At 60.2% G+C, this 13,956-nt stretch overlaps 1 protein-coding gene across 1 annotated transcript in view; it reads left to right on the top strand.

Annotated features, from left to right (window-relative positions):
* ncoa1 (nuclear receptor coactivator 1) overlaps positions 1 to 4,400 on the top strand; it is a gene marked incomplete at its 3' end in the record, with an annotated part of 209,936 nt that extends 205,536 nt beyond the window's left edge. The window contains exon 9 of the mRNA XM_072509453.1: positions 4,253 to 4,400. Coding sequence (XP_072365554.1) covers positions 4,253 to 4,400 — 148 coding nt within the window. The remainder of the gene's footprint in view (positions 1 to 4,252) is intronic.
* Between the last annotated feature and the right edge of the window lie 9,556 nt (positions 4,401 to 13,956).

Consider the following 13,956-nt stretch of genomic DNA (forward strand, 5'->3'; position numbering starts at 1 on the left):
GCAAGAGAAAGAGTGGACCCACTCAAGGACAATGGACGGAAGTTATGTGTGGAACCACAGGAAGTAGGTGAAATCCTGAATGAGTACTTTGTATCGGTATTCACCAGGGAGAAGGGCATGGTGGATGTTGAGGTCAGGAATAGGTGTGTGAACGCTCTTGAGAAAATCGATATGTCAAAGGAGGAAGTGTTGAGTATCCTAAATTGCATCAAGGTAGACAAGTCGCCAGGGCCGGATGGAATCTATCCCAGGTTACTGCAGGAGGCATGGGGAGAAATAGCTGAGGCTTAACCTAAGAACTAGGAGCAGGAGTCGGCCATCTGGCCCCTCGAGCCTGCTCCACCATTCAATGAGATCATGGCTGATCTTTTGTGGACTCAGCTCTATTTGATCTCCCCTCAACCTCCTAAACTCCAATGAATATAATCCCAGGATCCTCAGGCGTTCATCGTATGTTAGGCCTACCATTCCTGGGATCCTCCATGTGAATCTCCGCTGGACCCGCTCCAGTGCCAGTATGTCCTTCCTGAGGTGTGGGGCCCAAAATTGCTCACAGTATTCTAAATGGGGCCTAACTAATGCTTTATAAAGCTTCAGAAGTACATCCCTGCTTTTATATTCCAAGCCTCTTGAGATAAGAACATAAGAACTAGGAGCAATGTTGTGGAGGAGAATGCTGAGCCCCAGGCTAATAGAATAGATGGCATTGAGGTACGTAGGGAAGTGCTTTGGCAATTCTGGACAGGCTGAAAATAGATAAGTCCCCGGGACCTGATGGGATTTATCCTAGGATTCTCTGGGAGGCCAGGGAAGAGATTGCTGGACCTTTGGCTTTGATTTTTATGTCATCATTGGCTACAGGAATAGTGCCAGAGGACTGGAGGACAGCAAATGTGGTCCCTTTGTTCAAAAAGGGGAGCAGAGACAACCCCGGCAACTATAGACCGGTGAGCCTCACGTCTGTAGTGGGTAAAGTCTTGGAGGGGATTATAAGAGACAAGATTTATAATCATCTAGATAGGAATAATATGATCAGGGATAGTCAGCATGGCTTTGTGAAGGGTAGGTCATGCCTCACAAACCTTATTGAGTTCTTTGAGAAGGTGACTGAACAGGTAGACGAGGGTAGAGCAGTTGATGTGGTGTATATGGATTTCAGCAAAGCGTTTGATAAGGTTCCCCACGGTAGGCTATTGCAAAAAATACGGAGGCTGGGGATTGAGGGTGATTTAGAGATGTGGATCAGAAATTGGCTAGCTGAAAGAAGACAGGGTGGTGGTTGATGGGATATGTTCAGATTGGAGTACAGTCACAAGTGGAGTACCACAAGGATCTGTTCTGGGGCCGTTGCTGTTTGTCATTTTTATCAATGACCTAGAGGAAGGCGCAGAAGGGTGGGTGAGTAAATTTGCAGACGATACTAAAGTCGGCGGTGTTGTCGATAGTGTGGAAGGATGTAGCAGGTTACAGAGGGATATAGATAAGCTGCAGAGCTGGGCTGAGAGGTGGCAAATGGAGTTTAATGTAGAGAAGTGTGAGGTGATTCACTTTGGAAGGAATAACAGGAATGCGGAATATTTGGCTAATGGTAAAGTTCTTGAAAGTGTGGATGAGCAGAGGGATCTAGGTGTCCATGTACATAGATCCCTGAAAGTTGCCACCCAGGTTGATAGGGTTGTGAAGAAGGCCTATGGAGTGTTGGCCTTTATTGCTAGAGGGATTGAGTTCCGGAGTCGGGAGGTCATGTTGCAGCTGTACAGAACTCTGGTACGGCCGCATTTGGAGTATTGCGTACAGTTCTGGTCACCGCATTATAGGAAGGACGTGGAGGCTTTGGAGCGGGTGCAGAGGAGATTTACCAGGATGTTGCCTGGTATGGAGGGAAAATCTTATGAGGAAAGGCTGATGGACTTGAGGTTGTTTTCGTTGGAGAGAAGAAGGTTAAGAGGAGACTTAATAGAGGCATACAAAATGATCAGGGGGTTGGATAGGGTGGACAGTGAGAGCCTTCTCCCGCGGATGGATATGGCTGGCACGAGGGGACATAACTTTAAACTGAGGGGTAATAGATATAGGACAGAGGTCAGAGGTAGGTTCTTTACGCAAAGAGTAGTGAGGCCGTGGAATGCCCTACCTGCTACAGTAGTGAACTCGCCAACATTGAGGGCATTTAAAAGTTTATTGGATAAACATATGGATGATAATGGCATAGTGTAGGTTAGATGGCTTTTGTTTCGGTGCAACATCGTGGGCCGAAGGGCCTGTACTGCGCTGTATTGTTCTATGTTCTATGTTCTATGAGCAGGAGTAGGCCATCTGGCCCCTCGAGCCTGCTCCACCATCCAATGAGATCATGGCTGATCTTTTGTGGACTCAGCTCCACTTTCCGGCCCGAACACCATAACCCTTAATCCCTTTATTCTTCAAAAACTATCTATATTTATCTTAAAAACATTTAATGAAGGAGCCTCTACTGCTTCACTGGGCAAGGAATTCCATAGATTCACAACCCTTTGGGTGAAGAAGTTCCTCCTAAACTCAGTCCTAAATCTACTTCCCCTTATTTTGAGGCTATGCCCCCTAGTTCTGCTTTCACCCGCCAGTGGAAACAACCTGCCCGTATCTATCCTATCTATTCCCTTCATAATTTTATATGTTTCTATAAGATCCTCCCTCATCCTTCTAAATTCCAACGAGTACAGTCCCAGGCTACTCAACCTCTCCTCGTAATCCAACCCCTTCAGCTCTGGGATTAACCTAGTGAATCTCCTCTGCACACCCTCCAGCGCCAGTACGTCCTTTCTCAGGTAAGGAGACCAAAACTGAACACAATGCTCCTGGTGTGGCCTCACTAACACCTTATACAATTGCAGCATAACCTCCCTAGTCTTAAACTCCATCCCTCGAGCAATGAAGGATAAAATTCCATTTGCCTTCTCAATCACCTTTTGTACCTGTAAACTGACTTTTTGCGACTCATGCACTAGCACACCCAGGTCTCTCTGCACAGCAGCATGTTTTAATATTTTATCATTTAAATAATAATCCCTTTTGCTGTTATTCCTACCAACATGGGTAACCTCACATTTGTCAACATTGTATTCCATCTGCCAGACCCTAGCCCATTCACTTAGCCTATCCAAATCCCTCTGCAGACTTCCAGTATCCTCTGCACTTTTTGCTTTACCACTTATCTTAGTGTCGTCTGCAATTTGTAGAAACTTTTACTATCTGTTTTTATATTACGAAGTCTTACAACACCAGGTTAAAGTCCAACAGGTTTGTTTCGATGTCACTAGCTTTCGGAGCGCTGCTCCTTCCATTCACCTGAGGAAGGAGCAGCGCTCCGAAAGCTAGTGACATCGAAACAAACCTGTTGGACTTTAACCTGGTGTTGTAAGACTTAGTACTGTGCTCACCCCAGTCCAACGCCGGCATCTCCACATCATGTTTTTATATTCTGAGCAAGTTTACTCTCATAATCTATTTTACAGCTTTTTTAGTAGCTTTCTGTTGCCCCCTAAAGATTTCCCAGTCCTCTAGTCTCCCACTAATCTTTGCCACTTTGTACGCATTTTCCTTCAAGTTGATACTCTCCCTTATTTCCTTAGATATCCACAGATATCTTCACATCCTCTTTGACCACAGGCGAGGTTCCAGAGGACTGGAGAATAACCAATGTTGTTCCTTTGTTTTAGAAAGGAAGCAGGGACAATCCAGCAAGTTATAGGCCGGTGAGCCTGACATCCGTGGTGGAAAAGCTTTTGGCAAAGATACTGAGGGACAGGATGTATGAACAGTGTTGGGCCCTTGCTGTTTGTGGTTTATATGAATGATTTAGATGTGAATGTTGGAGAGTTGATCAGTAAGTTTGTGGATGATACAGAGATTGGTGGGGGGGTAAATAGTGAGGAGGATAGTCTTCGATGACAGGAGGAGAGACGGGCTGGTCAGGTGGGCTGATCAGTGACAAATGGAATTCAATCCGGATCAGTGTGGGGTGATGCACTTGGGGCAGGACAAACAGGGCAAGGGAATACAGGATAAACGGCAGGACCCTGGGAAGCACCGAGGATCAGAGGGACCTTGTTGTGCCTGTACACCCCTCTCCTCGGGTAGGTGGGTACAGTGGTTAAGAAGGCCTGGGGAGTGAGAAGTGTGACTCCGCCAAGCCCCTCAGTGGTCTGGCTTCGGTTAGTGTTTGCGGTTGTTCAATAATTGTGGTTCTGATTCTTGTTGTATTTCTTCACAGTCCTGAGGAACGGGACAGCTGTGAGTGCGTTTTATCGATTCTCTCTGAGCGACGGGACAGTCCTGACGGCTCAGACTAAGTGTAAGCTGTGTTTTCCTGCCAAGGTGGACGCACAGCCTGTCATCATGGGCATGTACAGCATGTACAGGTGGGTAATGTGCTTCCCTTCCTATACACGCATGACTCTGGGATGAGGACAGGGCCGGCAGTGTCTATGGGATGAGGACAGGGCCGGCAGTGTCTATGGGGTGAGGACGGGGCCGGCAGTGTCTATGGGATGAGGACGGGGCCGGCAGTGTCTATGGGGTGAGGACGGGGCCGGCAGTGTCTATGGGATGAGGACAGGGCCGGCAGTGTCTATGGGATGAGGACAGGGCCGGCAGTGTCTATGGGATGAGGACGGGGCCGGCAGTGTCTATGAGGTGAGGACAGGGCCGGCAGTGTCTATGGGGCGAGGACGGGGCCGGCAGTGTCTATGGGGTGAGGACGGGGCCGGCAGTGTCTATGGAGTGAGGACGGGGCCGGCAGTGTCTATGGGATGAGGACGGGGCCGGCAGTGGCTATGGGGCGAGGACGGGGCCGGCAGTGTCTATGGAGTGAGGACGGGGCCGGCAGTGTCTATGGGGCGATGACGGGGCCGCCAGTGTCTATGGGGTGAGGACGGGGCCGGCAGTGTCTATGGGATGAGGACAGGGCCGGCAGTGTCTATGGGGTGAGGACGGGGCCGGCAGTGTCTATGGGGTGAGGACAGGGCCGGCAGTGTCTATGGGGTGAGGACAGGGCCGGCAGTGTCTATGGGGTGAGGACGGGGCCGGCAGTGTCTATGGGATGAGGACAGGGCCGGCAGTGTCTATGGGATGAGGACGGGGCCGGCAGTGTCTATGGGGTGTGGACGGGCCCGGCAGTGCCTATGGAGTGAGGACAGGACCGGCAGTGTCGATGGGGTGAGGACGGGGCCGGCAGTGTCTATGGGATGAGGACGGGCCCGGCAGTGTCTATGGGATGAGGACGGGGCCGGCAGTGTCTATGGGGCGAGGACGGGGCCGGCAGTGTCTATGGGGTGAGGACGGGGCCGACAGTGTCTATGGGGTGAGGACAGGGCCGGCAGTGTCTATGGGATGAGGACGGGGCCGGCAGTGTCTATGGGGCGAGGACGGGGCCGGCAGTGTCTATGGGGTGAGGACGGGGCCGACAGTGTCTATGGGGTGAGGACGGGGCCGGCAGTGTCTATGGGATGAGGACAGAGCCGGCAGTGTCTATGGGGTGAGGACAGGGCCGGCAGTGTCTATGGGGTGAGGACGGGGCCGACAGTGTCTATGGGGTGAGGACAGGGCCGGCAGTGTCTATGGGATGAGGACGGGGCCGGCAGTGTCGATGGGGTGAGGACGGGGCCGGCAGTGTCTATGGGATGAGGACGGGGCCGGCAGTGTCTATGGGGTGAGGACAGGGCCGGCAGTGTCGATGGGGTGAGGACGGGGCCGGCAGTGTCTATGGGGTGAGGACAGGGCCGGCAGTGTCGATGGGATGAGGACGGGGCCGGCAGTGTCTATGGGATGAGGACGGGGCCGGCAGTGTCTATGGGATGAGGACGGGGCCGGCAGTGTCTATGGGGTGAGGACGAGGCCGGCAGTGTCTATGGGATGAGGACGGGGCCGGCAGTGTCTATGGGGTGAGGACGGGGCCGGCAGTGTCTATGGGATGAGGACGGGCCCGGCAGTGTCTATGGGATGAGGACGGGGCCGGCAGTGTCTATGGGATGAGGACGGGGCCGTCAGTGTCTATGGGGCGAGGACGGGGCCGGCAGTGTCTATGGGGTGAGGACGGGGCCGGCAGTGTCTATGGGATGAGGACAGGGCCGGCAGTGTCTATGGGGTGAGGACGGGGCCGACAGTGTCTATGAGGTGAGGACAGGGCCGGCAGTGTCTATGGGATGAGGACAGGGCCGGCAGTGTCTATGGGGTGAGGACGGGGCCGGCAGTGTCTATGGGATGAGGACAGGGCCGGCAGTGTCTATGGGATGAGGACAGGGCCGGCAGTGTCTATGGGATGAGGACAGGGCCGGCAGTGTCTATGGGGTGAGGACGGGCCCGGCAGTGGCTATGGGGTGAGGACGGGGCCGGCAGTGTCTATGGGGTGAGGACAGGGCCGGCAGTGTCTATGAGGTGAGGACGGGGCCGGCAGTGTCTATGGGGTGAGGACGGGGCCGGCAGTGTCTATGGGATGAGGACAGGGCCGGCAGTGTCTATGGGATGAGGACGGGGCCGGCAGTGTCTATGGGGTGAGGACGGGGCCGGCAGTGTCTATGGGATGAGGACAGGGCCGGCAGTGTCTATGGAGTGAGGACGGGCCCGGCAGTGTCTATGGAGTGAGGACGGGGCCGACAGTGTCTATGGGATGAGGACGGGGCCGGCAGTGTCTATGGGATGAGGACAGGCCCGGCAGTGTCTATGGGGTGAGGACGGGGCCGGCAGTGTCTATGGGATGAGGACGGGCCCGGCAGTGTCTATGGGATGAGGACGGGGCCGGCAGTGTCTATGGGATGAGGACAGGGCCGGCAGTGTCTATGGGGCGAGGACAGGGCCGGCAGTGTCTATGGGGTGAGGACAGGGCCGGCAGTGTCTATGGGATGAGGACGGGGCCGGCAGTGTCTATGGGGTGAGGACGGGGCCAGCAGTGTCTATGGGGTGAGGACGGGGCCGGCAGTGTCTATGGGATGAGGACGGGCCCGGCAGTGTCTATGGGGTGAGGACGGGGCCGGCAGTGTCTATGGGATGAGGACAGGGCCGGCAGTGTCTATGGGGTGAGGACGGGGCCGGCAGTGTCTATGGGGTGAGGACGGGGCCGGCAGTGTCTATGGGGTGAGGACAGGGCCGGCAGTGTCTATGGGGTGAGGACGGGGCCGGCAGTGTCTATGGGGTGAGGACGGGGCCGGCAGTGTCTATGGGGTGAGGACAGGGCCGGCAGTGTCTATGGGGTGAGGACGGGGCCGGCAGTGTCTATGGGATGAGGACAGGGCCGGCAGTGTCTATGGGATGAGGACGGGGCCGGCAGTGTCTATGGGATGAGGACAGGGCCGGCAGTGTCTATGGGGTGAGGACGGGGCCGGCAGTGTCTATGGGATGAGGACGGGCCCGGCAGTGTCTATGGGATGAGGACGGGGCCGGCAGTGTCTATGGGATGAGGACGGGGCCGGCAGTGTCTATGGGATGAGGACAGGGCCGGCAGTGTCTATGGGGTGAGGACGGGGCCGGCAGTGTCTATGGGGTGTGGACGGGGCCGGCAGTGTCTATGGGGTGAGGACAGGGCCGCAGTGTCTATGGGATGAGGACGGGGCCGGCAGTGTCTATGGGGTGAGGACGGGGCCGGCAGTGTCTATGGGGTGAGGACGGGGCCGGCAGTGTCTATGGGATGAGGACGGGTCCGGCAGTGTCTATGGGGTGAGGACGGGGCCGGCAGTGTCTATGGGGTGAGGACAGGGCCGGCAGTGTCTATGGGCTGAGGACGGGCCCGGCAGTGTCTATGGGGTGAGGACTGGGCCGGCAGTGTCTATGGGGTGTGGACAGGGCCGGCAGTGTCTATGGGATGAGGACAGGGCCGGCAGTGTCTATGGGATGAGGACAGGGCCGGCAGTGTCTATGGGGCGAGGACAGGGCCCGGCAGTGTCTATGGGGTGAGGACAGGGCCGGCAGTGTCTATGGGATGAGGACGGGGCCGGCAGTGTCTATGGGATGAGGACGGGGCCGGCAGTGTCTATGGGATGAGGACGGGGCCGGCAGTGTCTATGGGATGAGGACGGGGCCGGCAGTGTCTATGGGGCGAGGACAGGGCCCGGCAGTGTCTATGGGGTGAGGACGGGCCCGGCAGTGTCTATGGGGTGAGGACGGGCCCGGCAGTGTCTATGGGATGTGGACGGGGCCGGCAGTGTCTATGGGATGAGGACAGGGCCGGCAGTGTCTATGGGGTGAGGACAGGGCCGGCAGTGTCTCTGGGGTGAGGACGGGGCTGGCAGTGTCTATGGGATGAGGACGGGGCCGGCAGTGTCTATGGGGTGAGGACGGGGCCGGCAGTGTCTCTGGGGTGAAGACGGGGCTGGCAGTGTCTATGGGGTGAGGACGGGGCCGGCAGTGTCTATGGGGTGAGGACGGGGCCGGCAGTGTCTCTGGGGTGAGGACGGGGCCGGCAGTGTCTATGGGATGAGGACGGGGCCGGCAGTGTCTATGGGATGAGGACAGGGCCGGCAGTGTCTATGGAGTGAGGACGGGGCCGGCAGTGTCTATGGGGTGAGGACGGGGCCGGCAGTGTCTATGGGGTGAGGACGGGGCCGGCAGTGTCTATGGGGTGAGGACGGGGCCGGCAGTGTCTATGGGGTGAGGACGGGGCCGGCAGTGTCTATGGGATGAGGACGGGCCCGGCAGTGTCTATGGGGTGTGGACGGGCCGGCAGTGTCTATGGGGTGAGGACGGGGCCGGCAGTGTCTATGGGGTGAGGACGGGGCCGGCAGTGTCTATGGGGTGAGGACGGGGCCGGCAGTGTCTATGGGGTGAGGACGGGCCCGGCAGTGTCTATGGGATGAGGACGGGGCCGGCAGTGTCTATGGGATGAGGACGGGGCCGGCAGTGTCTATGGGTTGAGGACGGGGCCGGCAGTGTCTATGGGGTGAGGACGGGGCCGGCAGTGTCTATGGGGTGAGGACCGGGCCGGCAGTGTCTATGGGGCGAGGACAGGGCCGGCAGTGTCTATGGGATGAGGACGGGGCCGGCAGTGTCTATGGGGTGAGGACGGGGCCGGCAGTGTCTATGGGGTGAGGACAGGGCCGGCAGTGTCTATGGGATGAGGACGGGGCCGGCAGTGTCAATGGGGTGAGGACGGGGCCGGCAGTGTCTATGGGATGAGGACGGGGCCGGCAGTGTCTATGGGATGAGGACAGGGCCGGCAGTGTCTATGGAGTGAGGACGGGGCCGGCAGTGTCTATGGGGTGAGGACGGGGCCGGCAGTGTCTATGGGGTGAGGACGGGGCCGGCAGTGTCTATGGGGTGAGGACGGGGCCGGCAGTGTCTATGGGGTGAGGACGGGGCCGGCAGTGTCTATGGGATGAGGACGGGCCCGGCAGTGTCTATGGGGTGTGGACGGGGCCGGCAGTGTCTCTGGGGTGAGGACGGGGCCGGCAGTGTCTATGGGGTGAGGACGGGGCCGGCAGTGTCTATGGGGTGAGGACGGGGCCGGCAGTGTCTATGGGGTGAGGACGGGCCCGGCAGTGTCTATGGGATGAGGACGGGGCCGGCAGTGTCTATGGGATGAGGACGGGGCCGGCAGTGTCTATGGGTTGAGGACGGGGCCGGCAGTGTCTATGGGGTGAGGACGGGGCCGGCAGTGTCTATGGGGTGAGGACCGGGCCGGCAGTGTCTATGGGGCGAGGACAGGGCCGGCAGTGTCTATGGGATGAGGACGGGGCCGGCAGTGTCTATGGGGTGAGGACGGGGCCGGCAGTGTCTATGGGGTGAGGACAGGGCCGGCAGTGTCTATGGGATGAGGACGGGGCCGGCAGTGTCAATGGGGTGAGGACGGGGCCGGCAGTGTCTATGGGGTGAGGACGGGGCCGGCAGTGTCTATGGGGTGAGGACGGGGCCGGCAGTGTCTATGGGGTGAGGTCGGGGCCGGCAGTGTCTATGGGATGAGGACGGGGCCGGCAGTGTCTATGGTGTGAGGACGGGGCCGGCAGTGTCTATGGGGCGAGGACGGGCCCGGCAGTGTCTATGGGGTGAGGACGGGGCCGGCAGTGTCTATGGGGTGAGGACGGGGCCGGCAGTGTCTATGGGGTGAGGACGGGGCCGGCAGTGTCTATGGGGTGAGGACGGGGCCGGCAGTGTCTATGGGGTGAGGACGGGGCCGGCAGTGTCTATGGGGTGAGGACGGGCCCGGCAGTGTCTATGGGATGAGGACGGGGCCGGCAGTGTCTATGGGATGAGGACGGGGCCGGCAGTGTCTATGGGTTGAGGACGGGGCCGGCAGTGTCTATGGGGTGAGGACGGGGCCGGCAGTGTCTATGGGGTGAGGACCGGGCCGGCAGTGTCTATGGGGCGAGGACAGGGCCGGCAGTGTCTATGGGATGAGGACGGGGCCGGCAGTGTCTATGGGGTGAGGACGGGGCCGGCAGTGTCTATGGGGTGAGGACAGGGCCGGCAGTGTCTATGGGATTAGGACGGGGCCGGCAGTGTCAATGGGGTGAGGACGGGGCCGGCAGTGTCTATGGGGTGAGGACGGGGCCGGCAGTGTCTATGGGGTGAGGTCGGGGCCGGCAGTGTCTATGGGATGAGGACGGGGCCGGCAGTGTCTATGGTGTGAGGACGGGGCCGGCAGTGTCTATGGGGCGAGGACGGGCCCGGCAGTGTCTATGGGGTGAGGACGGGGCCGGCAGTGTCTATGGGGTGAGGACGGGGCCGGCAGTGTCTATGGGGTGAGGACAGGGCCGGCAGTGTCTATGGGATGAGGACGGGGCCGGCAGTGTCTATGGGGTGAGGACGGGGCCGGCAGTGTCTATGGGGCGAGGACAGGGCCGGCAGTGTCTATGGGATGAGGACAGGGCCGGCAGTGTCTATGGGGTGAGGACGGGGCCGGCAGTGTCTATGGGGCGAGGACGGGGCCGGCAGTGTCTATGGGGTGAGGACGGGGCCGGCAGTGTCTATGGGGTGAGGACGGGGCCGGCAGTGTCTATGGGATGAGGACAGGGCCTGCAGTGTCTATGGGATGAGGACAGGGCCGGCAGTGTCTATGGGGTGAGGACGGGGCCGGCAGTGTCTATGGGGTGAGGACGGGGCCGGCAGTGTCTATGGGATGAGGACGGGGCCGGCAGTGTCTATGGGGTGAGGACGGGGCCGGCAGTGTCTATGGGGTGAGGACGGGGCCGGCAGTGTCTATGGGGCGAGGACGGGGCCGGCAGTGTCTATGGGATGAGGACGGGGCCGGCAGTGTCTATGGGGTGAGGACGGGGCCGGCAGTGTCTATGGGGCGAGGACGGGGCCGGCAGTGTCTATGGGGCGAGGACGGGGCCCGGCAATGACTCTGGGGTGAGGACAGGGCCCGGCAATGTCTATGGGATGAGGACAGGGCCGGCAGTGTCTATGGGATGAGGACGGGCCCGGCAGTGCCTATGGAGTGAGGACGGCGCCGACAGTGTCTATGGGGCGAGGACAGGGCCGGCAGTGTCTATGGGGTGAGGACGGGGCCGGCAGTGTCTATGGGGTGAGGACAGGGCCGGCAGTGTCTATGGGGTGAGGACCGGGCCGGCAGTGTCTATGGGATGAGGACAGGGCCCGGCAGTGTCTATGGGGCGAGGACAGGGCCGGCAGTGTCTATGGGGTGAGGACAGGGCCGGCAGTGTCTATGGGGCGAGGACAGGGCCGGCAGTGTCTATGGGGTGAGGACGGGGCCGGCAGTGTCTATGGGGTGAGGACGGGGCCGGCAGTGTCTATGGGGTGAGGACGGGGCCGGCAGTGTCTATGGGGCGAGGACGGGGCCGGCAGTGTCTATGGGGCGAGGACGGGGCCGGCAGTGTCTATGGGATGCGGACGGGGCCGGCAGTGTCTATGGGGTAAGGACGGGGCCGGCAGTGTCTATGGGATGAGGACGGGGCCGGCAGTGTCTATGGGGTGAGGACGGGGCCGGCAGTGTCTATGGGGTGAGGACGGGGCCGGCAGTGTCTATGGGATGAGGACGGGGCCGGCAGTGTCTATGGGATGAGGACGGGGCCGGCAGTGTCTATGGGGTGAGGACGGGGCCGGCAGTGTCTATGGGGCGAGGACGGGGCCCGGCAATGACTCTGGGGTGAGGACAGGGCCCGGCAATGTCTATGGGATGAGGACAGGGCCCGGCAATGTCTATGGGATGAGGACGGGCCCGGCAGTGCCTATGGAGTGAGGACGGGGCCGACAGTGTCTATGGGGCGAGGACAGGGCCGGCAGTGTCTATGTGATGAGGACAGGGCCGGCAGTGTCTATGGGATGAGGACAGGGCCGGCAGTGTCTATGGGGTGAGGACAGGGCCGGCAGTGTCTATGGGATGAGGACGGGGCCGGCAGTGTCTATGGGATGAGGACAGGGCCGGCAGTGTCTATGGGATGAGGACAGGGCCCGGCAATGTCTATGGGATGAGGACGGGCCCGGCAGTGCCTATGGAGTGAGGACGGGGCCGACAGTGTCTATGGGATGAGGACGGGGCCGGCAGTGTCTATGGGATGAGGACGGGGCCGGCAGTGTCTATGGGATGAGGACGGGGCCGGCAATGTCTATGGGGTGAGGACGGGGCCTGAAGTGTCTATGGGGTGTGGACAGGGCCGGCAGTGTCTATGGGGTGAGGACAGGGCCGGCAGTGTCTATGGGATGAGGACGGGGCCGGCAGTGTCTATGGGATGAGGACGGGGCCGGCAATTTCTATGGGGTGAGGACGGGGCCGGCAGTGTCTATGGGGTGTGGACAGGGCCGGCAGTGTCTATGGGATGAGGACGGGCCCGGCAGTGTCTATGGGGTGTGGACGGGGCCGGCAGTGTCTATGTGATGAGTACGGGGCCGGCAGTGTCTATGGAGTGAGGACGGGCCCGGCAGTGTCTATGGGGTGAGGACAGGGCCGGCAGTGTCTATGGGATGAGGACAGGGCCGGCAGTGTCTATGGGATGAGGACGGGGCCGGCAGTGTCTATGGGGTGAGGACAGGGCCGGCAGTGTCTATGGAGTGAGGACGGGGCCGACAGTGTCTATGGGGCGAGGACGGGGCCGGCAGTGTCTATGGGGTGAGGACAGGGCCGGCAGTGTCTATGAAGTGAGGACGGGGCCGACAGTGTCTATGGGATGAGGACGGGGCCGGCAGTGTCTATGGGATGAGGACAGGCCCGGCAGTGTCTATGGGGTGAGGACGGGGCCGGCAGTGTCTATGGGATGAGGACAGGCCCGGCAGTGTCTATGGGATGAGGACGGGGCCGGCAGTGTCTATGGGGTGAGGACGGGGCCGGCAGTGTCTATGGGGTGAGGACGGGGCCGGCAGTGTCTATGGGGTGAGGACGGGGCCGGCAGTGTCTATGGGGTGAGGACGGGGCCGGCAGTGTCTATGGGGTGAGGACAGGGCCGGCAGTGTCTATGGGATGAGGACGGGGCCGGCAGTGTCTATGGGATCAGGACAGGGCCGGCAGTGTCTATGGGGTGAGGACAGGGCCGGCAGTGTCTATGGGATGAGGACAGGGCCGGCAGTGTCTATGGGATGAGGACAGGGCCGGCAGTGTCTATGGGGCGAGGACAGGGCCGGCAGTGTCTATGGGGTGAGGACAGGGCCGGCAGTGTCTATGGGATGAGGACGGGGCCGGCAGTGTCTATGGGGTGAGGACGGGGCCGGCAGTGTCTATGGGGTGAGGACGGGGCCGGCAGTGTCTATGGGATGAGGACGGGCCCGGCAGTGTCTATGGGGTGAGGACGGGGCCGGCAGTGTCTATGGGATGAGGACGGGGCCGGCAGTGTCTATGGAGTGAGGACAGGGCCGGCAGTGTCTATGGGATGAGGACAGGGCCGGCAGTGTCTATGGGGTGAGGACGGGGCCGGCAGTGTCTATGGGATGAGGACGGGGTCGGCAGTGTCTATGGGATGAGGACGGGGCCGGCACTGTCTATGGGATGAGGACGGGGCCGGCAGTGTCTATGGGATGAGGACGGGGCCGGCAGTGTCT

Source organism: Scyliorhinus torazame, chromosome 1 (genome assembly GCF_047496885.1).
Source record: "Scyliorhinus torazame isolate Kashiwa2021f chromosome 1, sScyTor2.1, whole genome shotgun sequence".
NCBI lineage: Eukaryota > Metazoa > Chordata > Chondrichthyes > Carcharhiniformes > Scyliorhinidae > Scyliorhinus > Scyliorhinus torazame.